The sequence below is a fragment of the Rhea americana genome, unplaced genomic scaffold (assembly GCF_003343005.1).
Source record: "Rhea americana isolate MKP2758 unplaced genomic scaffold, rheAme1 scaffold_42, whole genome shotgun sequence".
Lineage (NCBI taxonomy): Eukaryota > Metazoa > Chordata > Aves > Rheiformes > Rheidae > Rhea > Rhea americana.
The window spans coordinates 2,754,535-2,782,349 of NW_028186557.1; the positions used below are offsets into that span (position 1 = coordinate 2,754,535).

Consider the following 27,815-nt stretch of genomic DNA (forward strand, 5'->3'; position numbering starts at 1 on the left):
AAACAGGAGAACGGGCTTCAACCCTAAATACACATGCTTCTTTCCTCCTATGCACAGTCCTCGAAGACATATAAACAGTTCCTCCCCCTAACCTACTCACCTATATTTCCTTTTTTTACCGTCCTCCAACAATTCTTTCTGTACCACCTTTAAAACGTGCCCTTTACCTCCTCCATGATCTACTTCACGACTCCAGAATAATACAAGCATCACTGTTCTTATACAAACCCATCATTTCTTTTATTTTTCTTTTCTTTTTTTTTTTTCTGTTACTAATCATTACAAATAATGCTCATTCCTGTTTCCTGGCCTCCATCCAGCTTATTTAGATAGATTGTTCCACATGTGCACTTTGTCCTTCCATTTCCTGTCCATACCATTACCCACATGCACTTAAGCTAGTCAAAGCAGGTTTCTTCGTATCCACAATATTCTTAAGTATTTTTTTTAAAAGAGCCTGCATGAAATACATGTTACCATGCTTATCTACTGCCTTCTTTGCAAGGCTCACAGGATTATACTGCTCTGYCTCATATTCTGCTGGAAACATCATGCCTGTCACTAATTATACCAGGGCCTTGTATTTCCCCCAAATACAGTGTTACCTGCGTAACAACTAAGTTTAGGCAAAACAGAACAATAAATTAAAACAGTTAATTCTCTGTTTTGATATATTCCATACCCAGGTTTTTCTTCTGAAACAAATGTTAGTAGGAACAAAGATGTGCCAAACTTTCCAAGACCAAGGCACTCCTTCATGAGGATAACTTCTCTTTCATAAGTGGCCAATGCTGTCAATATTCCTTTCCAGCAACACCTCGACTGACACACYGAATCCAAACTAGGTATACATGGGGAAATTCACCTTTTGATGTCCAACACCAATTGCCTAAAACAATATTCCCTTCTCCCACCCTCTGCACCTGAACAAACATTCTTCAGGAAAATTATTATTGAAGTCTCCTTGGTACAGAAYATTGTCTCTTTGATCCCAAATACCTTCTGCTGCAATGTACCCTAGCACAAAATGAATGCATCTTGGATGAATATTGTCTTTTGAAAACAAAGGCTCCTAACAGCTCCTTTGAAACACATCTGTATTTTTGAATGTATTATTAATTTACAAATGTGATATTTTAAAACTCCGAAGTTGACTCCTTTGAGACCTGTAGCAAACTCTCRTTTGTCCGTGATGCTCACTCAGGCACAAGTTCAGGTGCAGCAACGAGGTGGAACATACGCACATGTGTGCACACGCGCGTGCGCATGCACACACACACASAGCATGGCCTCAATCAACATGCTGAAGATTTTTTCCTTGCAGAGATTAATATACTAGTAGGGAGAGCATATCTGGTAACAGAGATCAAAGCAAAACAGAAGACGCAGGAACAGCAGTCCTGCATGTAGACCCTTGCTTACAACCAGTCCTGGTGAGAAGTGGGGAGGGGTCACCTCCAAACATACCGGTGTGTGCCCAGTCCCCTACTGCCCTCGGACACCAGATTTCTTGCCCAGGAACCCAGCCAGTCAAATGAGTACTAAAMCTCCCAGTTCCCCAAATCCTTCTCCCACAATTCCCAATACCATGCCAGCACTCCTCACCCCTTCTCCCTACAAATTCCCATCCCACTCATTACAACCTTTCTGCCAGTCCTGCCCCAAATGTCCCCATCATCACAGCCTTTCACTATTCCATCCCCCCTTCATTATACCCAAAGCATAGGTTATCCAAAATCCCTACTACCTCTCCCACCYCACCCTCCGCCTTATCCTTCTCCATCTCTTTACCATTCCTGATCCCACACTCTTGTCCCAGGCCCCCACCTCCCCACCCTGCCTGACACCACTACTGCTGCTACCAGCAGCAGAGAGAGAACTYCCTCCCATGTTCCTGCTGGAGATCATCTCCCAGTAGCAGCTACAGCCATGCTTGCTCTTGTCTTCCTCTCAGCCCTCTTTGCGTGGCTTAACAACTCTGGCAAGAAATTCAGGAAACCCAGAGGTAGGCTGTACTTACCTCAAACCTGTCTGAAGCCAAACTGGAGAACAAGCAAGGAAGAAAGCACAAGCACAGGGGAGATCTTTTAACTGTGCAGCAGCATGTATAGACTTTACAACACCAGGTGATATTTGAGGTATTAAGGCCCTGACAGACAAACAGACTTTCACAGTTCACTAAGAAATGGAGTAACCAAGAATAAAYGTGGTCTACAAGACCTGTCTGTCACATGTGCCTACCAGGCAAGCCTCAAAAGCAGACGCAATCCCACTGACGGCCCACTTGGAGGAATCCRCCAGCCCCTTAGCCCAGTCCTGCCTTTCCAGGTCATGAGCTCTCCTTCAGGCAAACAGAGCAGGATCAAGGAATGACCCAGAATTACTTTGATCAGCAGCAACAGAAGAAAGGATTTAAAGAGGTAATGTTCTCAGGAACACAGATAAATGGTAGGAAAAAGGGATCCTGAAATATCCAGAAACGCTCTTCTATGCCCATACACAGATTTACTATTTCAGCTTGACTAAATGGCTCCAAATCTTTCACTGTTCTTACATTTCTTTAAATGCCCTTACTATTATTTTTAAGTGAATTTTAACCTCTGATTAAAACTCTAAATTAAGACTCTGATTAAGACTCTAAAGAGTCCTTTAGAATCAGTTGAGTTACATATTTCATAGCTACTGTGTGAAGTGGAAACAGACCAAAGATTTTCAGAAGAAAGCAATTCTTTTATAGTCGTTTAAGGAACAATTAAGATGCCTGAACTATTTTTTAGAACAATATAGTAAAATATTTAGTTTGCTGAAGTTCCCTCCAGAGAGTCACCTTCAAGTACATAAAACATTTCTATAAAGAGGAAAAGACTAGCCCAATTCCTGTGTCTACACAGACGGAGGCAAAACTAATGGACTCACATCACACCAAGGAAATGTACAGCTACACAGTTTCTCCTAAACTACAACCGCAAGGACAACGAAGGGCTACAACAGACTGCCCGGCAAGACCACAGAGTCTCCATCTTAGGAGGTCTTTAAGAACAGGTTAGACAAGTATCTGTCAGGAATGACTTAAGCATCAGTGATCCTGCCTCCGAGCGGAGGAAGGACCGGGTGACCGCTCGAAACCCCTTCCAGCTCTGTGATTATACGATTCCACAAATACCCTCTGCAATTCTGGCACCTGAGTTTCTTATTTTATTCCTTTTTCTTCCCCAACTGAAAATTCAGCCCCTGCAGAGGAACTGTGCCATCTCTCAGCTTTTTTACATCATCTTTATCAAGATGACAATTAGATAGGTTATATTAATATCTTTAGACAAGATATTTATTTCTATTTTGCCTTACCGCCGCTTTCGAGTACGTTTACTTTTAAATAGTGCATCAAGCAGCAATATTTAACATCCTTCTGCATTAAAAACATGGTTCAACTTTTCACTGTTCATTTAGCACAAATTTTTAAACACAACGTATGCAACTCTCGGACAAAGCATTGCATCAGAAGAGGATGGATGTACTAAATTCTATCTTGTTTAAAAAAAAACAGCAGCACTGAAAAAGTTATATTGGAACAATCTATAAATGTGTTTACATTGCATGAATGATTTGCTGTTCCTCCACAAGGCATGTAGGAAGTCAGCACTTCTCAAACGTGTAAAGTATTTCCATGTGCTTAAAGCACGATCTTTCCAAAACAAACAATGATTGAGAATTTTTTTTTATTATTATTCTTTATTTCCCTGCCAGCTGGTTTTTTTGGACTCTCCTCCCAGGCACCTTCTTTCTTTCAGTCAGATCTCTCCTTATTGCTCACAGTAACACCTACTCAAGCAATAATATATTCAGAGTTATAAGACTCAAATAGGAAGATCTCAGGCTGATTTAAATGGCATTTTCCTTAGATCGATCACAATGCGTCTTTGTGCTATTGTAGCTACTCTGGCAGGTCCAGCTTTTGCTTAGGATGGCACTCGGCCATCCTGCATTAGGACGTAAAGTCCGGTTCTTTCCCTGGCTGCTCTGATATGGAGCAACAAGCCTTTGGGCAACTCCAAAAATCAAATGCGGGGGGAGACAAATGGTTCCGTCCCCAAAAGTGACACATAAAAACAAGATATATCTGCTCCACTGCTACCTGGAGTCACTGACTTTACTGACAAATACGTTTGTCTTGCTGTTCACCTCCTCTACAACTAACAGCGTTACCACTATTTCATTTACTAAATTCTGTCATTACAGCTGTGCAAACCTATGAGCCAAATTCTTATTTAGACTAATATGTGTATATAATCATGTGCTGCTTTGGCCATGTAAAGGAGCCTTAAAGTGAATGTACAAATATTTATTCTAACAGAGCAGGGTAAAAGAGCCCAGCCATGAAACAGAACCAGGTCAAGTGTCTCTGACTATGTCTGTCCACCAAACTGTTTAATTTCGACTASAGCATCTTTCCTAAAGCATTCCAAACAGCAATCCTGTAAAGAGATATGGGGAGAGTTAGAATTGCTTTTCCAGAATCCAGTCTCCTTTTCCAAGGCTAGCATTGTGTAAGATATGGGGAGAGGAAATGACAAATACTGTTGTTTGCTTTGTGCTTTTTTTAAAAGTATTTCTCACCTACATTAGGGAAAAAATTCATTAAGTCAACATAAAGTGCTTAATGTTTAGGCGCTTTGATACAGCAGTAATTACACAGTGAGCCCAAAACCAATTAAATGTTTTAGACTTCAGTCTGTGGGTTGCAGTRCACAGGAAGCATTCTGAGGATAGATCACTTTTAAATAAAGTGCATCTGGCACACACTTCAAAAACAGTTCAAAAAGCTTTAGCAGTTAGGCATGTATGTGTTTGAATCTTAACAAATCATCTTTATTTAAATAGAGGACTACAGATTTAGTAAAACAAATATATTTACTACTGCTAATCATCCTCCATTGTGCTTTTCAAAAGTTACTATGAGATTTAAATGAGCAATATGTACATCACAGGACACTCCAGATCAGTGTTAAAATACTTAGATCTGGTTATCTGGTGTCCCTTAGATCATATATATGAATTCTGTATCTATGTATTGTTAGTTAGGAGATAACTGAAATCTGGCAGCCACATTTTTTATTCCTTTCTTGCTTTTCAAACATACATATCCTTCTCATCAGATCAATGCAATGTTTATTGTTAAAACAAAAATTGTTTATAACAACCAAATCAAAGCTAAAGCAACATGCAATATTTTTACTAGGTATTGTGAAAGAGTTCTTAGCAACTGCARAATCACATTAGCAGAGCTTCCATATTCCAGGGCTGTACACCAGGCACCTGCTTTCAGACGTGCACCCACGTGCACCTGCACTCCAAAGAAGTTGCTTCCATGGTTTGCTCCACAAGGTTAACGCTCTGACCATTCTCACCCAGAAACCTGCTGAAAAACTCTGCGACTTCCGTTCTCCTCTGCAAATCCAGGTTCCCTTTGGAAGGCGACTCAGCGCCACAGCACCGATGCCCAGCCCAGGCTGTCCTGGCTCAAACTGGGACGTGGCCAGCGCGCACGCAGAAACCAAGGCTGCAAGGCGCAGGAGGCAGCCTCGTAGCACAGGTTCAGTCACTGATTCCGCTAGGTCTAGTTAATGTACAGCACCACTGAAAAGTAGACCTTTACTTGTGGGCTCTCTACAGCAAATACAGTTCTGAGACAGGCCTGAAGACACTACTTCGCCTTGAAAACACACGCTGAGATTCTGACTGCAGTAACATGGTTCATCAGTAAAAGACAGGTGTTTTTGCAGTTTCCCTCTGAAGTTAAATCTAAATCTAGGAACCACTTGCAAAGGTTTCTTCAGAAGCACCGTTCCCAAGGGGAGCTACGGGGCGAAGCGTCCTACCCCCAGGTTAAGGGCCGGGAGGAGAGCCACGGCACTGACAGAGGCAGACAGTCCTTACATTTGCAATCCAGCGTGTGCTCACTTTTACGTGACAAGCATGTCAGTCGTGAGCTGCACGAGAATGCATCGACCACTGCGTGTACGTGAAGCTTAGAAGAAGCAAGTATTAAAGAAACCAGATGCAATATTCTCATGTAATGAGATAGCCTTGTAAATACAGACAGATGTCAAATTTATAATGGCAAAATAACCTAATCTCTCAGATGAGAGAAATTACCGTTTTATAAAGTGTTTTTGCTACAGGAATCTAGAAAGAAATACTACCAGACACTCCTTATGGTGCTGAAAGCAGATACATACATCAAACGGTACTTTTAGACCACAGAGTTCRGTGACAGAAATCAAAAAGAAATCAAGACATCCCCAGCCTTTTCAAACCTTCCCCCTCCTCCAGTGGATTAGCACAATTTCAGGTAGTTGGTTAGGGGAGACTATTCCGAGCGAAGGATGAGGAGAGAAGAGAATTCACTAGCACACAGATACAGGCCACCGACAAAAGGAATTTCACTGTCCGCTCTAATCGCATCCCAAAGCCCCGCTCGGATCGGTGCGTAACAGGGGGGTCTTCGAGGCCTCCCGCCCGCAGGCGCTGAGCACGCTGCACCAGCGACGAGAGCACCGTCAGCACCTTTACACGACGGAGCCAAGAGCGACTCCGTCCACGCTCGCGTCCTACGCTGCAACAGGCGTCAAGAAGTGTATACGTTACCTTTTACCTTCCTTAGGGCACACTACAAACTAGGAAATGTTGTGAAACAGGAACTATTTCACCCAGTTGCAAAAAAGAAAAAAAAAAAAAGGTACAGAATGAAGAGTAAACACAAAATACCAAACTCCAGCTGGCACACATCTCCAAGAAATCAGTTCCATCTGAACTGCTTCTGCCCAAAGATAGACCAGCTGAGCTAACAGCAAAGGAAGGAAATAGGCTTGATTCGGGTCTTTGAATAACAATAATAATAATAATATAAACTTTAAGCAAACGCTAAAGAGTACTTTCTAAAAAAAAAAAAAAAAAAAAACAGAGCAGCAAGAAGTGGCAAAGCAAGGCTGGAAGGCTGAACTAGTTCCTTGTCACACAGCTGGGATGGCCAAGTACTCTCTGGAGCTGCAGATTAGTTGTAGGCTAAATAGTAATGCTAGATTGACTTCACTTACCTCAAGAGTACCTGGCATATGTCTAAGCTACTTTGAAGGAGCGCAGTTGATTAAAAAAGTATTTAGAGAGACTTTTTTGCATTTGGAACAGGATTTTGGATAATTGCTCTACGAGCTATAAAAGAAGCAGACTGAAAAACAGGAGCAGCCGTTCAACGTTTGTTTGCACAGGAAGCAATATTGYAGGAAAAGGCAATAATGAAGAACAGTTAATTTAACCTGAGCTGATGAGGTCAACGTTTTAAAAGAAATAGCTCCAAATAATGCAAAATAAGAAYGTTATTTCTCATTAGAATAATAATGCAAGTGTTACACTGCAAGAAATCTCTTCCCTCACACTTGATACGCCCAGCTTAGTAGTAACATGCATTCGTGAGGTGTCCTACGCATCCCGCATCTGACAGATTCATTCCTGTGAAATACTAATTTGACTACCCCCTCCTGCAAACTTCTGCTGCTGCAGATTGCCTGTTACCCATGTTGGAAACTACAACAGCTCTAATAAAATCCTGGCAATATTCAGGTACATAGAAAATCATGATTAAGACCACTGCTGTGAGTTAGATAGTAATAGTGTTGAAGATTAAAAATTTAGCAGGTCTAGGTCCTGTTCCTCCTACTGCCACTGGTCTGCTATCTAACCCTGGGCAAGCTGCATCCCCTCTGCACATCAGGTTCCCTCCCTCCCCGAGGCACCTACTTAAACTGCAAATTCAGTGGCGATGACCATCCTGCTAATGACCCTAAGTGTAGAAACACAACACAGTGAGCCCTTCACCTCAGTGTCTACTAATATTTCTATTAATAAATACTCCCCCCGCTATTAAGTAATAAAAACAAAAACACTGAATGATCAATGGTGCATTAGATTACTTCTGAGGTATTTGATTATAAAATGTAAAGGGAAAGCTCACATGATAGCAGGCCAGAGAATACCTGTGTTCTTCTTTTGCCTATTTGGGCAATTCAATTAAAGATAATAGAGTTTTTAAACTACGTGAAATTACTTCAAGAATACCTCCACCAGAGGGTAAGTCTCCCGGGAGATGGAGGGGAAGGGAGGAAAGAAACATTATAAAACTGGAAGCAGCAGAACAGGAACAGGGCACGCAGCCTGAAACATTGCTTAAGATAGCATTCACTGGAGCCAGTCTGTGGTATTCATACTTTTTTAAAAACATGCAAAGAGCTGGATTCCAGACTCCAAAGCCTGCATATTCCCAGCTTCCAACAAAATAAAGAGGAATTAAATACCTCAGCACTTCTGTGGATCTGAGCCTCTGCACTTCTAACCACAACAGTAATGTGAAGCACAGAACTACAAGCACCGAACATCTCCTGCAGCCCTGTAAGCAGCAGAAACACGAAAACTTAGAATTACTGTAACAAAATTAATTCCTGCTACGTTTGCAAACTACCACTCATGCTCGATGCATTCTCAACACCTCTTACACTTCAGAATTTGCTTTGCAATAAAACCATCTCCCAACCAGAAATGATCGTTACATGCACCGTGGAACAGAAGAATGTTTCTATGCCCAGACATTAGATTTGGTYTGCACACCCTGAAAGGTCCTGGAAATCCTGGAAAAGTTATTCATTTCTGACCACCTTTGCTCTTTCTGGCTGATACCAAAATCTGTTCCAGTACAAGCATTGGCAGGAAATAGTATTTGCAGCACTACTGCAATAAGTACAATTACGATTATAATTTCTTTAATAGCTTTATGCTGATTTGAGATTAGATTTAATGAGAACATTTTAAATATTCAAATATGCAGAAAGCCTATTCCCTAATATGACGAGTATGACAAGCAGAAAAGGTCGGAAGCACTTTCCCCCACTTATGCGGGTAAATCAGGCTGACTGATTAGGAAGATATGCTTAATGCATAGAAGATAAAATCTACTGAAATAAATTAAAAAGAGGAAGTTGATGTGTGCCACTAGACCACGAAGAAAAAGCAGTTCCTGGTTTTTCCTCGAGAAGGACAACATTCAATTTAACATAATAAAAATCCAGGAGAGAGACCCTACCCCCATAATCTAATCGTCTTTCCTACGCTATAGGGGATGCTCTTACCTAGCTTACTACAGAAAGATGCTCCCTGTTCCCCCTGCAAGCAGGGGGACTSCGCAGCACTAATACGACACCTTAAATGAGCCAACTTCCTTGAGCGCTGCCCAGGCGACAAGAGCGGGCATGCCTCTTGATTCAGAAACGGAGGAACACGTCCGATTACCAGTCAGGCTGAAGAACATCTCTGACCGAGACCATCCCAGGAAAAACACATGTTCAAGCTGGGAAAAAAAAAAAAGAAACGGGGGGGGGGAGGTGTGCCACAACTGGCATATTCATAAAGCCTTTTTGTAAACACAAGCTCAAGATTAGCCATGCATCTCAGCTAGCTCTATCCGGATTCCCTTCCTGTGAGACAAAATTAAGGAAAACGCCACCGGAAAAGGTCAGTGGCCCGAGCTACTAGGAAAAAGGCACAGGGGAGGGCGGCACATGGCGATTCATTATCCGTGTGCCGCTGAAACTCTTTAATATCGAACCTGAAAATGCCTTTTCACAGCAACAACATTTCGCTTGCAAAGCCACAGAGGCAAACGGTGCGTTAATTTGAACAGTCCTTTTAACAAACGCTCAGCACCCGCGAGGATCTGCCCCCACGGGCGCGGGCGGCGCGAGCCCCAGCGCTCAGGCAGGAGCGGAGCTAAAGCAACGCGAGTGCTGCCCCCGAAGAGCGGCGCAGCAACATCCGACTTCTTCCCAGGATGCTGCTCCACAAAACACGCTGTCCCGGGTCACCGGCTGCACCGAACCCCGCACGCTGCACCCTATTACACGTCACGAAACACGCTCCGATTTGAGCTCAACGGCTTGCATTTGACAACTTTCCAGGGGGTGTCCCACGCCTGATGTGAAGACATCAAGAATCAGAGATCATCACATCCCACAGTGGATTTTAGCAGCGATGGCAACTACCCACTGGAACTGCGTGAACTTCAGCTCTTGTGTGTTCCCTCAGTTCCCATTTAGTTCCGATTTGTTTAACTTAGGCTCCTGGTTCTTGTTACATTTACTGTTACACTGTTCAGACCTGGCATGTCCCCTCTCGAGGAGGTGCTTACTGTACACTGAGTCATATCTTAACCTTCTCCTAAGCCAGAGGCACAAAGCCTTTGCCTTTCGAGCAAATGTCGGCGGCTCTTATTGCCGTTCTTTCCAGATTTTGTGTTCAAACTGCATTCTGCACAACTCTTCAGTCTGCAAGACTTACCAAACAAAAGTCAAGTCCTTTCCTACCTACTCCAGCACCATTCACATAGCCAAGGCCTACAAGGATGCTGTGGCTGAGGGTCAGCTTGGTTTACTCGTCTCGCTAGACTTCCAAATCCGCTTCGCAGAGCCTGTTATTTATTCTTCTATTTGTAATTTTGCGTTTAGCCATATTAAAACACATTTCATTCAAATGAGGCCAGCTTGTCAAAACTGCCCTGTACTCTGCCAACTTGCATGTCATCCATAGACACTCAACATCTGCTTCCAAACACGGAATTGCGTTCTTGCAGAATACCCACAGAAATATTTCCATGCTGTGGTAACCAACAAAAATTGCAAGTTAGCCAGCTAATCTATTTACTGTGGAGCATATCGATATTGTTATTATTGTATAATGTAATTTTTATGTATTTTTTTTAAATCAATGTCAGGTAGTAACATTCCTTGTTTTCAGCCCAATCTATAATTTTATCAGAGTGTAAAATCTATTTTGCTTGATGAATCCATTCCCACAAAACAATAATCTCCAACTTTAAAAATGCCTATCCTTAACTTTTTTTTGTTAACGTACTTATTCCTAATTTGAGGTGGGGGGAGGTTAATCTTTTTCACCTAGGACTAAGGTCAGTCAGGTTTTGTTTGCTTGTTTTTACATGTAGGACTGAACTAGTTACACTAATCATCTACCTGCACTTTCTGAACACTGATAAAATAACTATCATCCGTTCAGTCACCTAGAGGTTCCACCCCTCTTATTCCAAACATTAAGATGCAACTGGCATGACGATAGAAATCTCCTCATCCAATTCTTTCACAACTCTTGGAGGAAGTTTACTCAAGTCTGCAGATTTAAAATGCCTGTCTCAGCGTAAGACTGTTTAACATCCATTTACAAATGGACTGGGAAGTATTTCCACTGCCCTCGTTACGTAGCATAACTATATCTTCTTTCTTCTCCCACAGGACAGACCAACAGTTCTGAGAAACGCTGACAATATATTCTAATAAGTAGAGAATGCACAGGTATTCATTTAGAGTATTTTTTAAAATGAAAGATGAACATTTTCTGAAAACCAGCTTTTCTAAATACCCAAGAAGTATACTATAAAGCATATCAATCTCCTTCCAAACTCTCAGAGTTTTGAAAAGAAAAAGGAAGAAAATACAGTTTATGCTACAGGAACACAAGAGAACAAYCTGCAAAACTTCACAAAAGCTGACATCAGTTTTGGAAAAATAAGCTGCAGATGCTATTACACTGTGAACTCTTTGGGGGAAATGGACAGACAACGAACATAGTACAGATATCCCTGACAAAACTGATTGATTAATTGATGGGAGACTGCTTTGATACAAAGGTTTTTGCTTGGCTTTTTTTTGTTTGTTTTTTGGGGAAGGGGTGTTATTTTCAAGACATCACTTGGCATTATCAACTCTAAAATATAGTCTAAATTATTTTTAAGATATGTTGGAAAACAGAAGACCATTGAAGTGCAAAAAAGATCTATAACACGTTTAAAATACTCTCCCTGCCCCTAAAGAACAAAAAAGTTTAAAAAACTTGCATTTCCACACACAGACTGAGGTGTACTAGTGCTATGGAGTGACAAAGAACAGGAATGCTGACAGATCTTTAGCTGCCACAGAGCACTAACTAGCATGTTTGAAACAAAATACTTGTTGCTTCCCAGATTCCAGTAACAACGAAAATAGCATCCTTAATCTGGAAAACGGTGCCAACAGGTTCTCTCCCTCATACTCAGATTTTTTTTTTTTCCACAGTGATTATAGTAAATCTGAAAAGAGTACAGCCTTTTCTTAAAATTCCAAAATATCATCTTCCAGAATTGTGACACAAATAAGAAACAAACAAACAAAAATAATTCAAAATACCACACAACTTTGCAAGGGGAAAGAAATAGCTTGTTTTTTGACAAGTATGCAATAAAAAGATGTCGTACATTCCAACTAGCAGAGTGATGAATTTCTTAGACTGTTCTCTTCAAGTTATATAAGCAATTAGGAATTAAACTATTTTGTATAATATATAAATCAAGTTTAAATAATAACCTCTAAGTTTCATATTAGGAAAAGCTGGCTCTTTTGAAAGTCATTCAAAGAAAGAAARAAGCATGTCTTACCATCTTGATGCCAGTGGAAAACGTGACTGGTTTGACAGYTTTGGGTTTTTCCAATTGCATTTCTAGCTGAGTAGACCTGTCCTTATGCTGAGCTAAAAGCAGGGAAGCAGGAAGACTGGAGCTCTCCTGTAAACATACAAATAACAATCTGAATATTAAAACAAAATAAATATTAACATTGCATATTCTTCAAAACTGCAAACTGCGTCTGAAAGGCCATCACGAGCAGAGCTACATAATGCTAAATATCCTCTAAAGGAGGAACAGTTTATAGAAAACGATCATTTTCAGTAATAGGAAAAAGCTGCAGCAGCCCCATAAATCAGACTAACCTGCAAACAACCAGTTTTATAAAATCCACATTAAAGACAATATAACAGGCTCCTTATTCCAATCAGCCAACGCAACTATATTTATTAAATAAAAAAAAATTAGAACTTAATCAGAGAAGGAATAATACAAAGTAGTCTAACTTGGATCAGATGTTTATCTAAGACACATTCTTTCTACCAATGAACTCAGACCAGTTTGAAATTGCTTCCCATTAGATTTCACCTGAGGCCGTTTGGAAATGATCCTTGCTCTGGTTTGCACAATGGCACTATTGTAAGTGCAACCAACAGCATATTTATTTTCTCCTTTACCAACTTAYTTTTAGGGAAACCAGCCAATTTTTTTTTTAATGTATAAAAGTAATAAAATGAATAGCCAAGCAAATTAACTACTTAAAATCTCATGTTTAGGCTACAACAGATTGATTATTAACATATATATATACATACTATATTCTTGAGAGAGCCAGAAAACTATTGGACAAGTAATTTTCTAATAAACTAGTCCGACTATCCACATGCACACTGAAATCCTCTAATTTTCCCAGTTACAACGAAAGTAAAGTTAAGAGCAGGAAAAGAGTTCGGAATGGATTATTCCCAGAGTTTTCTGATTTAAGATTTTATTCATAAAACACTCAAGCATCATATATACTTTTGTTTCAAGGAACCAAGTAAATATTGAACTATGAACCACATTTGCTACTTGCCAAAAACAACTGAGCTTAATAAACTGGACTGTGGATCATATATTTCACTTATAATAGTCCACAGTAAGAYGTCTGAGGTTTTTAATGCAGTGAGATGCCTTGCTAGTCTTCATATTTTAGAGAAACCTCCTGAAATGATTGTGAAGAACAGYCATGTTGGACATCTACTTTTCACATCATCCTTCTTCCTCTTTATTGTTTGTTACATCTACTTTGTCTTATGATTAAATTKCAAGTGCTAAAAGCAGAAAATGTTACAAAGTGAGAACTGGTCCAGACTGAAGAATAATATAACTAAGAGCATCCTCAAACTCCTGATGGCAGCCAAAGATTAATTGAATTGTAAAAAAAAAAAAAAACAACAAAAAAAATCTCTCTAATGATAAGACGCATCTGATTTCTATACAGTTGGGAGAAAATTTGGACCACAAATGTATTAGTTCAGAGCCTCCAGCTTCAAAGAATTGAGGACGTCCGTAACTCCACCACACGGCCCCATGCGCTGCCAGCGGTCAGCAGAATTTAGAAACGTTAAGTTTTTCAGTCATCAGATTTAATATACCGGGGGAAGGAGGGAAGAGCGAGAAGCGGTCTCTTGGTTCGTTTTGCTTTCTTGTATTCCTTACATGTTTGCTGCACTTCTGGTACAGTAACTAAACCAATTTCGGCTCTAACTTCTGAACAGTTTCACAGTAGCACGATGACTGGCAACCAGATCACCCAACCGTGGGAACTCGACGCTGTGCCAGCAAGCCACCGCGGCCGTGGCTGTTTGTCCTTTCTAGCATGCACATAGTCCTTCTGTTAACTATTAACACAGAGGCAGACAGGCAGCAAAGACCCAGTCCTGTAAGAATTTATCCATACTAGCAACGTTTTGTATGAGAAAAGCGAGCTGTACGACTGTAAGACCAAAACCACTTATATGCAAAAATTTCAGCAAGATTTGTCTTAAAAACTTTGAGGCTCTAGGGACATTTAATGTCTTCAAGTTGCCTTGCCATCTGCTTGATCCCGAGCCATGCCAGGGCCCGGGGAAAGCTGCCTCTTCGGTACGTGCCGCGCTGCCACTTTGCTCCGCGCCCGGACGCCTGGCCTCAGCACCCTGCCAGCGCGAAGAGGTAAGCGCAAGGCCCAGCCGACATCTAACAGCAGCTCTGCCAGGGTTTGTACGCTGCCAGTTTAGAGATGGTGTAAATAAAGGGAGTGCYTTAATATTTTACTCAGCCCTAGTTATCTAAGTCTAGATGGTAAAAAAAATATATATATTTCATCCAATAAAACGTAAAATCCACTTGGGATTACAAATTAAATTAGAGTGCTCTGTGTTGTCTTTAAAATGCTCTATTTTATTTTAAGAGATCATTTATAATGATAGCAATAGAAAACCTGCTTAATTTAGTACTGGCAGGCAAAACGGGCAATGAGGGGGAGCTCAGGAACAGCAGCCGTAGCACCTGCTTTCCCTTCGAGGAGCCTTCACAGCCCAAGCCACTCGTGACGCCATCCTCTTCTTCGCAGCAAGTCCCCGGGTCCTCCCTCTCCCTGCTCCCAGCCGAGGCCGAGGGCTTYGAGACCCAGCCTCGAGGCTGCTCCTTCCTACCTCACCTGCCAACCGGCAGCCAGAGCCTCCCGCCTGACATTTTAAATACCAAACGGTTCGGTGCCTTTTTCCCCTGGCTCTGGACTGTCTCAGTTACCAGCTCTCGGAAGGTGAGCCTGTATTCCTGCACACCTTCGCACACAACTGAGGCTTCTCCTCACTGTCATAACACAGTAAATAACCTGTTTAAGGAACTATCAATCTCCTCAGTCCTGCATTGCACAATCAGCCGAAGCACCAAAGGCAAAATTCTTCTTGAAAGCGCAGGGGAGTGTGCAGTGCTGACGTGCCCCTCTCTCAGGACACCCCAGGAGCTGTCTCGCAGCGACAGAGCTAACGACGCGAGGAAAGATCCGAGATCRCTGCACTCAACACGTAAATACTTGCCTTAAGTTTCCTCTTACTGACCAGTATGGAAAAAAAAATGGAAAATCCATCAAGATGTACATCTTAGGGCTACAGATTCCAACATCCAGGTCATCCACCAGAAAGGCAGTTCAAAATCTATGGGTGAAAAGCTGTCCSTTCACCTTCCCCTGCGTTCACAGTCCTGCCGGGTCAGTAGTTCTACCGCTGATATCACCACAGCCAGAACTTAATCCATGTCGCTTTAGTACGGTACCAACCAGCACAGATATAAACATTTTTTTTAACCAAGTCTTCACTTTCTTACTGCTTACGCTTGTTTCTGCTGCGTCTGTAGTCAGCCTCATTTTCAGATTTGCTGTGCAGCATTAGGGGGATTTCAGAGACCATAGGAAATGTTTATTTGTTTAACAACCGCTGTTTTTCCAGAGACTTTATAAGTCATTGTGCAAACACTTCAATGCTGGTTTTATAAACCTTTAGTATTACAAAACAAGTTTTGGCCCAAATTTAAGTTGACAGCGCCCTTCCATAAACAGAGAGGCAACCCAAAGTTTCCCAGCTTCCTTCCTCTGCCTTTAAAATCACCTTTCTGTTATTTTTAGAATATTCAGAATGTTTTAATAGCAATACATATGCAATCACAGTTGAAAGTACCTATTTTGGTCATGTTCTAAGGATTATTTATAACCATTCTTTTCTCAAGCCATCTGGTGAGGTAGGTCTCCAGAAAAACCAATTGCTGTGTAAGAAAACAACACTGGTCTCTGCTAAGTTAAAGCTGTATTTTAAAGCAGGATTTAATACATTTTAGTAAGTCAGAAATCAGTTCAAAATCCCTCTTCTGAGCCATTAAGTTTGAGTTTGTAGTGGAGTTTTCATTAATTGATATGCTACTCAAACTATTYCTGATTGTGTAGAGTGCAAACATTCTTTTGAAAGCGAGAAGAGACTGCTAGATGCAACGCTACACGTTGGATGGATTTTCAAGGAACCTTTTTGCCTATCTCTGCTTCTGTCTGCAAAAAATTGAACACCAGCTCCTTCCAACAAATCCAATAAAAGGCTGCCATGACTCCAGCCTGGAACAAGGCAGCTCTTCAGCACAGCCCTTAAAACTCCCAAATTGCACACTGATGGTTTCTCTCCTCATCTTACCAGTGCCTTCCACACTGGTTCAAAGAAGAACACTACTTTCCCTGGGAAAGGAGAAAGTCATCTACATCCTGGATGTCAGTGTGCAAGCGTGCATGCGTGCTTGTGCTTACATCTACGCACACACGCGCACACACACACATTTAGAGGGATTCTCTGCCCACACACCATCACTGCATTTCAGGTGTAGAAACAGTAGTAAATTGGGAAGAAGTACAAAGACAGTTTTCAAAAGTAGCCTGCATTTTTTTCAGTCTATACAACACTCAGTTTCTGAAATACATAGCACAAATCAATTGACGCTTCAGACACTCCAAAACGAGCAACTCATACACAAGATGTCTGCAGTAAGAAAGCATGACACATCCAAAGCATGATGTCCTTTTCTTCTAGAAGTTTTTAAATACAAAGAGACTACCTCTGATTCAGGAAGTTGCTAAGCCTCCAGTTTTCTCCCATCATTTCCTTAGGAAAAAACTCTTCCCCATCAAATCTGGGAGGGCGTTCCAGGATTAGCCCTACCTTACGCTCCTCACTAGGCACTTACCACTGGCCACTGCTAAACAGAGGCTAGTGACCAGGTAAATCTTCATCCTGGCCCAATCCAGAAGGTCTCATGTGATCCATGCCCATCTTATCCAAGTGCTCTGACTCAAAAAGGGTTGACTAATGCTGGAACAGTGACTCCTGAGATTACTGCCCCCCACTCTCYGCTGTTTCTTCACTGCAGAGGAGACTGACCTCACCAAGTACCTCCCAAMCACCACTTTGCTTCAACACAAGGTTGTCAACTGCAGCAGCTGAGGACTGCTTAACAAGCAAACAGTGGTGAGACAGTGGTGAGATAGAGTGGCTGAACCAACTACTAGCTCCCTCCTACCCCCATCAAGGGTCAGTGCAAGGCATGAACACACACACCAGAACAGATGCAACGGCGTCAGCTGAAGGCAACACCAGTAGGCAGTCACATAAGTTTAGACATAACACAAAACCTCAACCATCCATGCATCACGTTCCAGGGAGAGTGGCAACTGTATCAGCTCTGCTAACACAAGTCATCTTGAATCCCAGTCAAAGCCTGTACCTATCATATTGTCCATGAATTCAGTAGAAATCTGGACCTTTACAGTAGCTCTTCCACAGATAGGCAGTTAAAAATCAATTGCTAAAGTAAACTGAGTATGAGTGGACTTGCTAAAATAATTTTTGAACTATACCTCCACATATCAAATAGCAGCAAAAGAACTTTGAACAGAAGCTCATTAGGGAAATAAACAAAAGAAACAAAAAAACACATCCTTCTGCATTTTTCTGTGCTAGCATCTTATCTAGGACTAATTCTGTGTTGAAGCATCCCAAAACGATTACCTAGAATTGATTTTGGACTGCACTGAGCAGTCTGGACACTGAGACAATGCAGTCTATGAACCAGTTGTAGCCCCTCGGAAGCAGTATCCCTCCTGTCCTTGGTTTGCCAAAACCATCCAGAGTTGYTTGCAGCAATGAAAGCAATGAAAGTAATGGTACATGAGAGAACAGTAACACACTAGAAGTTCAAAATACGGGAACAGAAACAGAAATATGTTAATTCCACAATTCAAGTTTGAAAGAAATGAATGTAAATGTACTTGCTGTTTGCTCTGCTATACAACACTCAGTCTCTGGTTTTGGTACTCACCAGTTCATCCAAGAGTGCCTGTTTATTCTTCCTTTTTATAATCTGCTGTAGATGTTCTTCCTTCTGTATGAGCAGTCGCCTTTGTTCATTTTCCTGTCTCTCCACCTCCAAAGCTTCCTCTAGCTCTTCCTGCTCCCGCGTCTAAACAGGAAACATTAGAAATCCATTAGCAACCATTTTCCTCCCTCGGTGGATAGACTTCACACTCACAGCTCTATTGCCTTTCAGAGAACCTAGGACCAACCAAGTAGTGGGAAAGCAAGAAAATTCTACCTTTTAAGGTGTATTTTGGATGAGGACTGATGTTGTTTACCTCCCTTTACTTGCCATTGCAAAATTATTTTCCCTTGCTGCTCACTACAGCAGAAAAAGAAATCATCTGAATCTTGGCTCTTTAAAAGCTAGACGATGAATGTGGCTTTTTCTTATACCTCAGACGTAAAATAATTTTGTTCCCCCATCTAACTCCTCAACAGATGTAACTGGGTGTCAGAAAATAYAGAACCACAATACTGCAGTATTGCTCCTGATACCCTACCACCACCACCAGCTCAACTGCATCTTGGATGTGAAGAATGCTGTGTGCATCCTACTGGTGAGGTGGAAGAAAAATAAGAAATTATGAATCTATGAATGTCAATGGAGAGGTCTGTCACGAGCTAAAATGTAGTTAAGCACGAACTGTAAGAAATGTCACATTCCCAGAAAATGAGAAATTTTTTCCCACAACTTGGATTGCAGTCGTATGTGCCACAAGAGAAAAAGAAATTACTACGAGGAGACTAGTTTCTTTTCAGGATTTAATTCTTCCCCTTAAGTAGTTTTTTTTGTTGTTGTTGTTTTTTGAATTGTAAACTATTAAGTCAACTGTATTTGAAAATCATTGTAAAAAAAGGAGGGCTCAAAGGCAAGAGAAGCAGAGACAGGGATAAAAATGATTAGAGACTAAAGAAAAACTTTATATGAAACAGAGAATCGAGCTGGTCACCAATCATTGACTCACTGAAACTTTGATTCCATTTATATTTAATAAAACAAACAAAAAACTCCAAATTGCTAATTGAGTTATTTCTGAGAATTAAGGGATTTAGTTAGTCCAATCAACAGAATTTAAGAGCTCAAAATCTTTACGATCATCCAAGCTGCCTGGAATTTGCACTTAAACAAAAGAAAACTTGCAGGGAAATGCTGAGAGACACAGCCTAGATGATCTCCAGAGATCCCTTCCAACCTCAACCATTCTGCGATCAGCCCAGAACAAATAGTAAGATACAAGTAAATTTATAAACAAACCTAAACCAGATCAGACTACAAGAACAAAAGAAGAACTACCACAAGTCAGACTGAATTCCTTGTGAAGGGAAGACCAAACAAAACAAAAGTAAAAAGACAGAATGAGAGAGAGGAAGAGAGAAAGTAGGTCTGCAAGATACTGCAGGTTCTGTTGAGATTTAAGACAATAGAGAGTCCCAAGATTCAAAGTAATAAAAACAATAATGGTGAAACCTGGGACAAAGTTAAAATMAAATGGGAAAGAAGTATATAGAAATAGTGTTTCCCCACATTTAAGGAAGGGAAATCAAGAATATTTAACACATTCACACCATGGAGTCCAGACAAAACTATTTCAAAACTGTGAACAAACTAAAACGTGAAATTAGATGTGTAGGAACAAAACAGGAACAAGTTACCTTATGTCTGGAGAAGAATTGTTTTAAAGATATTGTCTCTTTTAATCTATAGCCATGYATTTATTTTTCCCTGCGTGATCCCGTATCAAATCTAGAGAGCTAACAGATGGGTTAGCATAGAAGTAGCAAGGCCATAAAAAAAAACTACTACAAAGATCACAAATATGGCTTGTTTTGAAAGAACAACTAGCAGTTATTCAAGTCCTGAGGCAACTGGTTCAGTAAATCAATATTTTCAGTTGTAACGAAGAACACGCTCATGAGAACAAGAGCAGCAGAAAAGAGTYGAAAAGAAATTGCAAGGTCGTGGACATGGAGACACTGCTAGACTGCACCTTACCAGGGGCGTATGGAGTACTGCTATGCTGCTTGATAAGCTCATACAGCTCGTGCACAGACTGCCTACAAGTCATATACATGAACGCAAGGTGGACTGACGACAAAGTCTCTATTCTTACGGTGACTTTAGAGACTGCACCTATATGCTTCAATACATAAGGCACATGGGCAAGGATCTGGAAGGTGTCTTCAAGCTCTATGCTCCTCTGAAGCACAGAATASTGCACAGCATCAGATCCAGGATAGCAGATCAGAAACGGACCCCTACGGAAATTTCCTTGCCTTTAAAAGGAAGAGGTTCAAACAAACATTTTTCAGATTCCAGTCTCCTCCTGTGAAATCCCAGTGCTGAAGAAATCACTGAGAGTTTTGCCATAGACTTCAGGGGAGTAAGGATTTCACCCCCACTGATTTAAAAGCAAGTCCTTAGTACAGCTAGAATACACACACACACACACACACACACCCCTGTTATATCACTCTCTTGGCAGGCATTTTCCTTCAGGAACTAATAATAACATATATTTTTTAAACTGAAAAATACAGAGCAGATTAAACTTTTCTTTAAGAAAGAAATCCACATAAGTTTATTTTTAAAGAACAAAATGATATCTGAGCCATATTTAAATGAACAAACCTTCAAAGAACCATGTGCTTTGCATATGGACAATGTATACAATACTTCTGCTATTATTATCAGTTTTTAAAAAAATTTTTWAAGTTTTTTTCAACATCTTTCATTTTAAATTTTGCATAAACCAGACCTTTGCTTTCTCTCAGTTTTATAAGTCTCTCTTGGGAGCTTCATGATGTCTGTGTCTGGATTCCCTTTTTTTTTCCTTCAGATGAGAAARGAATGATTGTCCCGCTATAGGAATGAACTTGGTCTCTCCTGGATATTGTCCAATGACACTGCCAGCAGGCATGCAGTGGTGATGTATTAGATGTAGACTTTTCTGTGTGACCCTCTTTTTAAGCTCTTCCCAAAATAAAGCATAATTCTGTTTCAGCTATCAATTTCATCTCTTTAAGCAGCACTAAGTAACAGTATCACAGAATATTAGTGTATTACACTTTTTTTTTAATATAAAGGGAAACCTACATTGTGGCTTTAGCTTTGATTAATTTCTAAGATGCTATTTTAGAAAGTATTCCACTTTGAAAATCCTTAACTCTTTGACTAATGAATAAAAGTTGTAAGGAGATGAGAAGTTAAACTAACCAGCTTTATCTTATTCTTCTGAATGACTTCCTTGTTATCCTTCTGGTACATCTCCATTTTCCTTTTGGTGTTCTCCAAATCCACATTGTTGGTCAAGTTAAATACTGCATAAATATTAGAGACATGAAGTAAAAGTATTAGGTTGGCATGCACAACTACGACAAAAAAACACTACGTTCTCTGTCTCTTCTAGCATCAGACAAGCATAGCAGTAACATTTATTTAAATGTGCCTTATGAAGCAAGATGTGATCTGCTAAATCACTGCAAAAATCAAAAGAAGCCAGTAGAGTTCTTTTAGGTTTATATATCTGTAGCAGATGAAAAATTTGTTTTTTCCATCTTACTTTGTAATATTGATAATGAATAATCATAACATTGTCAGCAAAATACTGACCTTTAAGTAGCAGCTACAGCTAAGAACACACAGATTACTGTAAAATGAAATCAGACTAAGGACACACATGTTAACACAAGGTTAGAAATTAAGTCCTTCCATTTTATAAGGCCATCTAATGCACAAAGACTATAGAAAATGTATTTTCAGGTAAACATGAAAACATTCACATTCTTTGGTAACTTAAAGGCACCAATGTACAATTACATTTATTATGTGGAATGTGCAGATGTATTCAGATGAATAGGTTCAATGAGATTGCTTTGATCTCTTTCTCTTGTGTTACACACAAATGCAAAGAGGACATATCCATGCAAGTGTGAGCAAGCTATAGCCAGCAAGCTCCATTGTGTAGCTGAATATTCCCAATTATCTACATATGGCACAGAAGATACTTCAAGAAATTCAATGGCTGCTATAATCAACAGCTTGGAAGATGTATATGGTTTGGATGATTAGTAATTCGATACAGAGCTTGGGCCTTTCACCTCCAGGTCACTGGTTCAACTGTGGGTCAAGTGAATTCCAACTGAAAGCCATTATCACCAGCAAGTCGCTTGATGACCACCACTCAGAGTGGATGCTGGGCTGATGCCTACCTCCTAAAGCTACAGGCATACAGCAGTCTCCACCAAAACCTTTAAGAGGTTTGCCACATGGCCGAAGTGCATTTATACAAGAATCAAAGAAATGTGTGTTGTTACTGATAAGCCATTTGCAAGAAGGGAACGACATAGCCATTGCCCTGAGCCAACTCCTAAAGAATGGAAGGAGGTGAAGATGCCAACACAGGACTTAGAAGATTTCAGTTCAGTCCTTATTCCTAGGCGCTCAAGTGACTGCAGCCAAATTAACCTTGAATGCATGCACCAGTGCCAGGTGAGGCTGCTAGATAGAAACCAAAGGAAGAACACTCTATGCTGTTACCCAGCAAAATAGCACACAGGTCAGTTTGATAAAGGTTGACATCCTTCTTCTGTCATTCTCTGCTCAAGTAACATGGCAGAAAAACTTTCAGGAGGATTCTGGATAAGCCAAACAAAATCAGTGAGGATCTTCCACAAACTATGAATAGCCTAGACTGACAGAGCAGCAAGAGCAGCAAAAGAAACAAGAGGTTTCAAAGTAGGCATCGCTAACGAAACAAAACAGGAGGTGGGCAGGAAGTGGGGAGAGGACTAAAACCCCAGAGCTGCGGGATACAATTCAATTAGACTAACCCAGAGGTATACCAGCTCACTATTGCCAAAACGGGTGGTCCTGCCCTCTCACTTCTACTCCTGGCCATAAGCCTGGCCCTCTTCCCTGCTCCAGCTCTGGGATTCTCTGGACCCTTTGCAGAGTGAACAGAAACCTTTCAGCAACCTGACCCGGCTCAGCAAAGGGGTCGGACAATTGCCAGAGTTGGTACAAGGGTAATAGAAATATACAGATGGGAGTAGGAAGAATACTCTTTCTAGGACTACTGAACCAATATATCCTCTTAGTTCTACCAGAAGTATCCAGTTCTTCCTTAAACTTCAAGGAAAAGGGCTGGGTAGAATATAGTTGAAGAAATTCCTAACCTTAAGCAAACAAACAAAAAACACTGTGTATTTTTTCCTCTTTTCCAAATAATATCAAAGGATTGACATTTTAATTCAGCCCGATTCCTAAAACAGCTGAACTCTATCCCCCACCCTCCCGACTTCCAAACTGATCTGGGATGCAGGCTGGTTTTATGGTTTAAGCATTTGATAGAGAATCAAAACCTGGGTTCAATTTCTAACTTTGCTACTGATCCCGGGCAAATCACTTGACCTCTATACTGGAGGTCTTCCATCTGCAAAAACTAGKGGCAAGGGAATAATGCTTCCTTTCTCCTACATTTTGTCAGCTGAGTCTACTTACCGTAGCTATGTGCAGTGTCTAGTTCAGTAGTCTTGAACTCATCTCAGGTGGTGCCTCTGGTATAACCCAAGTAAGCCACACAGTACTCTGACTTTCAAAATTCAGCTCTTTGGTTTTGGGGAGAAGTTAGTCATCTCAACTACATTTTATTTTTTTTCCTCTCCAAAAGGCATATCAACATTGTTCAATTTCATATCGCAACAAATATACAGTTTTCAGTTGTAGCAGCATTTCCTTAAGAAAACATGTTATTTTAGTCTTGGTTTGACCTCCAATTTTCAAGCCTACAGTTTCCAGCTGACAAGCAGTTTAATATTTGAGTATTATGGCAGAGAAGAATTGTCATGTGAAAATGCTGGCATGCAATCAAGATCAGGGCTCTGCAGTGACAGCAGCTGCATGGGAATGTCAGCACTTCCTACAACTTAAATCCACACACTAGCTCTCTAAACTCTTCAGTGACGACACGAGAAAGAAATAGCATATGAGACATGCTGTGCTAGCAGGACGCCCAGATGCCACCTTCAGGTGCAAGAGCAGGAACAAGATGAGAAGCCAAATGCTTTTGGGYTCCAGCACATCTTGGATATTCCTCTAAAAATAATCCAGTATTAAGCTGATGACCTAGGTTCTATAACTATTTCTGGCTGACTTTTTTTTTTCTTTCTCTCTTTCTTAGTTGTCATTAATAGCTTCACCAAGTTAGGTCGTTTTGCAAACCACAAAGTCGTAAAATTTTAAAATTACATTGGGTAAAGTGAGGCAAGTTTTAAACATATGCAGATGCCCACCTTTATTCAGGACTACTTCCAAAAGCTAGTTTATCTTSCAACCTGGTGTGAAGTAACATTTCCACATAAGAGATCTGTTTCTGCATCAGTGTTAAAGGACTTTCCAATACCTACTTGTGTAGCTAGTCCTTAAATGTTTGCAACTGTGCTGGGAGTAAGGTTAAAGGTTTATTCCTCCTTCCGTTTCCCTGCTATGGTCAGAAATAAATGCTTCAGTGGATGCTCACCACAAAATCTTCTCAACCATCATGTTTCCTTGCACCATGCTGATTTTGCTCTGCCATATTTATTGTACTTCCTCACTGAAGGATGCAGTGGAACATAAGCAATTAGAAAGATTCATATTTCCTATATTCTCAAAGACCAGAATGGATTTCTCCCACTGGGTAACAACTCATAAGCATTAAAGAGGAACACTTTGTCCTATATTTGCACCCTTAGCTGTTGGCTCCTCAACACTGAGTGATCCAGATTAAGACTTAAAATACTGAGGAGGTATATTTTGCTGCAACAGTGTTAAGACCTGGATGTCACTCGACCAAGAGCAGCATCAACAGCTGCCCTTGAATAAATGAAAAAAAAAATACATCCTCCTTCCTCCAAAAACTTCCTAGCAGCAAAACAAACTATGCTCTTGGACACTGCATAGCTGCTATCAGTGGCCAGCTAGCCAGCTTAAATATCTTTCAGCATATTTGCTAATATATTTTTCATGAGCTTCAAATGTTTTTTCATTAATATTTAGAGAATATAGATTCTTCTTCAGCTCCCAGTTACAACTGGCAAGCCCATTTGGTAAGAGATTAGGCCATGAAGGATAACTAAGAGACTCTCCCCATGTCCCCTCCACAAGTTACCTGGCATTTAAAAACTGAAAGCATCAAACTAAAGAACAGAGTCACTATGAACATGTCACACACAGCGTCATACCTTTCATATAGAGAGACATTTGCAGTATCGTTTGATTTGGACTGCTCTGTGTTTGCCTCAATTTTATTTTTAATATCATTCTTCCTGGTATTCCAATTTAAAAAACAACAAAATAGGTTATAAAACTAGGAGGAGCAGAAAGAGTTAAAAGCCTAACTCTCATGCTATACCTACCCTGAAAAAATATTGGTATAGATCTGACTATGACTGGCAAAGCAGATGGCTAGTTTGAAAAAGTTTCAAAGAGAAGCCAGACTTATTTTTGTCCATGTTGAAATATAGCATAAGCCGATATAAGAGGCCTGAAACCCTTCRGGGAAAAGAAACAGAAGCTGTTTTGTATGCAACAATTATTTATCTACTTATCCATCTCACATTGGTTGGTTTATAAATTGACTTGCCTTGAGACATCTGTTGAAGTATAACAGGAAGACTATTGTGTTTTTCTGAAACATTTCATTCTATTTAGGTAAAACTCTGTACTTCTCAAATTCAGTCTTTACAGGGAGACTTAATTTTTTACTTTTTAAAAACAACATTCACTATGCAATTCTACAAAAAAATGGGGAAAAAAGATCTAGTTGTTATAAAAGAAAGCAGAAAATTTGAGACAAAATTTTAGATTACATGGTGCAATAATTTATCTAGAGATGCAGGAATGTAAGTGAATATCAGTCCATTGTAAAACTTTAAATCAGTTAAACTGATTATTGGTTCTTCCAAAGTTTAACATTTTTCTAACCTCCTTCCYAGTCTACTGAATACCTAAGAGATGTTAAGAATGAACAAGATTGCATGYGGTTATCTTGCAAAACATTCAGTTCCCATTACAATAGCAAAAGCATGGTGAAAATTAAAAATTATTAATTAATATTAGTTCATCATAAACAATATTCTTCCCACCCTACCACAAACAGTTTCAATTATTATCTTAAGTGCCAGTTAGAGACTGGGAATGGTAGAAAAGCAATTGCTTTGGGCAGATCCAACGTTGCTGCAGCATCTCCCACCTCTGTCTCCCTAATTTCATTGGGGAAGAGGGGCAGGGGGGAAGGAGAGGAAGAGAAATGGGCTAGATAACCTTGAGAGGTCCCTTCCAGCCAACATTTCTGTTTTTACTATGAAATGGTTATCAGAAATGAAAGAAAACTTAGGGCTAAGCTGAAAAAAAATAGTTAGATGCTAATAATTCTTTCAGTTTATCCTCAGTTGTCTTTCCTCATGACAAYAATTTTCCAGAAAAATACCTTGGCACCTTGGCACAGTGCTGAATGATTTTCAGATCACTCATCCTGATCAAGTCTAAGATCACTTGGGCTGGAACAGGTTCAGTATTGAAATCTTTGTTTGGAGAAGACAATCAGCAAGGACCTTTGATAAAGCTGAATGATTTCCAGTTGGATTATTCCCATTGTTAGCAACAGCAAAACTATCCTTATGGGCACACAGAGAGGAAAAAAAATGCAAACAATACACAATATAACCCACAGGTGATCACAGATACTAAAATCCTTTCTATTCAAGGATCGCTGGTTAGATAAGTATGCTGAGCAAGAACGCAAGTCACCAGGGGGCTGGTACTGCACAGAATCTTGGAGAAGTAAGCAGACAGGCGAATCTGAAAGGCACATATCTGGTAACCTCTTTCCAAGCTGAACGTACGGAAAGTTTTAAAAAGCAATAATTACTTTCAACAATTGTGTTGTGGTCATGCCTGGAGGCCTCATTCAGGTGTCAGGGGAACTGTGTGCCAGGCAGTGTGTACACACATGCTGAGAGGCAGGCCCACTTCTGGAGAGTTTTCACAGGAGGTTTTAAAAACCAGCTAAGGAGACACTCTGGGGAAGAAGAAAACCTTGCAGGAAGAACAAGCAAAGCTTGCATGATGTCTGGAGACTGTGACTTGCAGCAAAACTCCTCAGCTACCTGACTCATTTCAATATATGYTTGTACACACCTTTCCCAAAGACAGAATTTAACCCTTTCACTTACTATTTTTCTTTTTAGTGTTAATGACAATGAACTGTTCGCAATGTACTCAGGTTGTCCAACTGATTTTTATTCTGGGGAAAACTTGCGTTAAAATGTGGTTTCTGTTTAAAGCCTTGTATAACACATTTTTACCCAAAGCATTATTTAGTGGCTACATTCTAAACCACTTCAAAAATGTGGGTTTCTCTCTGTCTTTT

At 40.4% G+C, this 27,815-nt stretch overlaps 1 protein-coding gene across 1 annotated transcript in view; it reads right to left on the reverse strand.

Moving 5' to 3' along the window:
• Positions 1-27,815, reverse strand: part of MNAT1 (MNAT1 component of CDK activating kinase) — a 123,108-nt gene that overhangs the window by 54,727 nt on the left and 40,566 nt on the right. The window contains exons 4-6 of the mRNA XM_085315054.1: positions 21,620-21,723; positions 18,368-18,508; positions 12,524-12,649 (exon numbers count right to left, since the gene is read on the reverse strand). Coding sequence (XP_085171180.1) covers positions 12,524-12,649; positions 18,368-18,508; positions 21,620-21,723 — 371 coding nt within the window. The remainder of the gene's footprint in view (positions 1-12,523; positions 12,650-18,367; positions 18,509-21,619; positions 21,724-27,815) is intronic.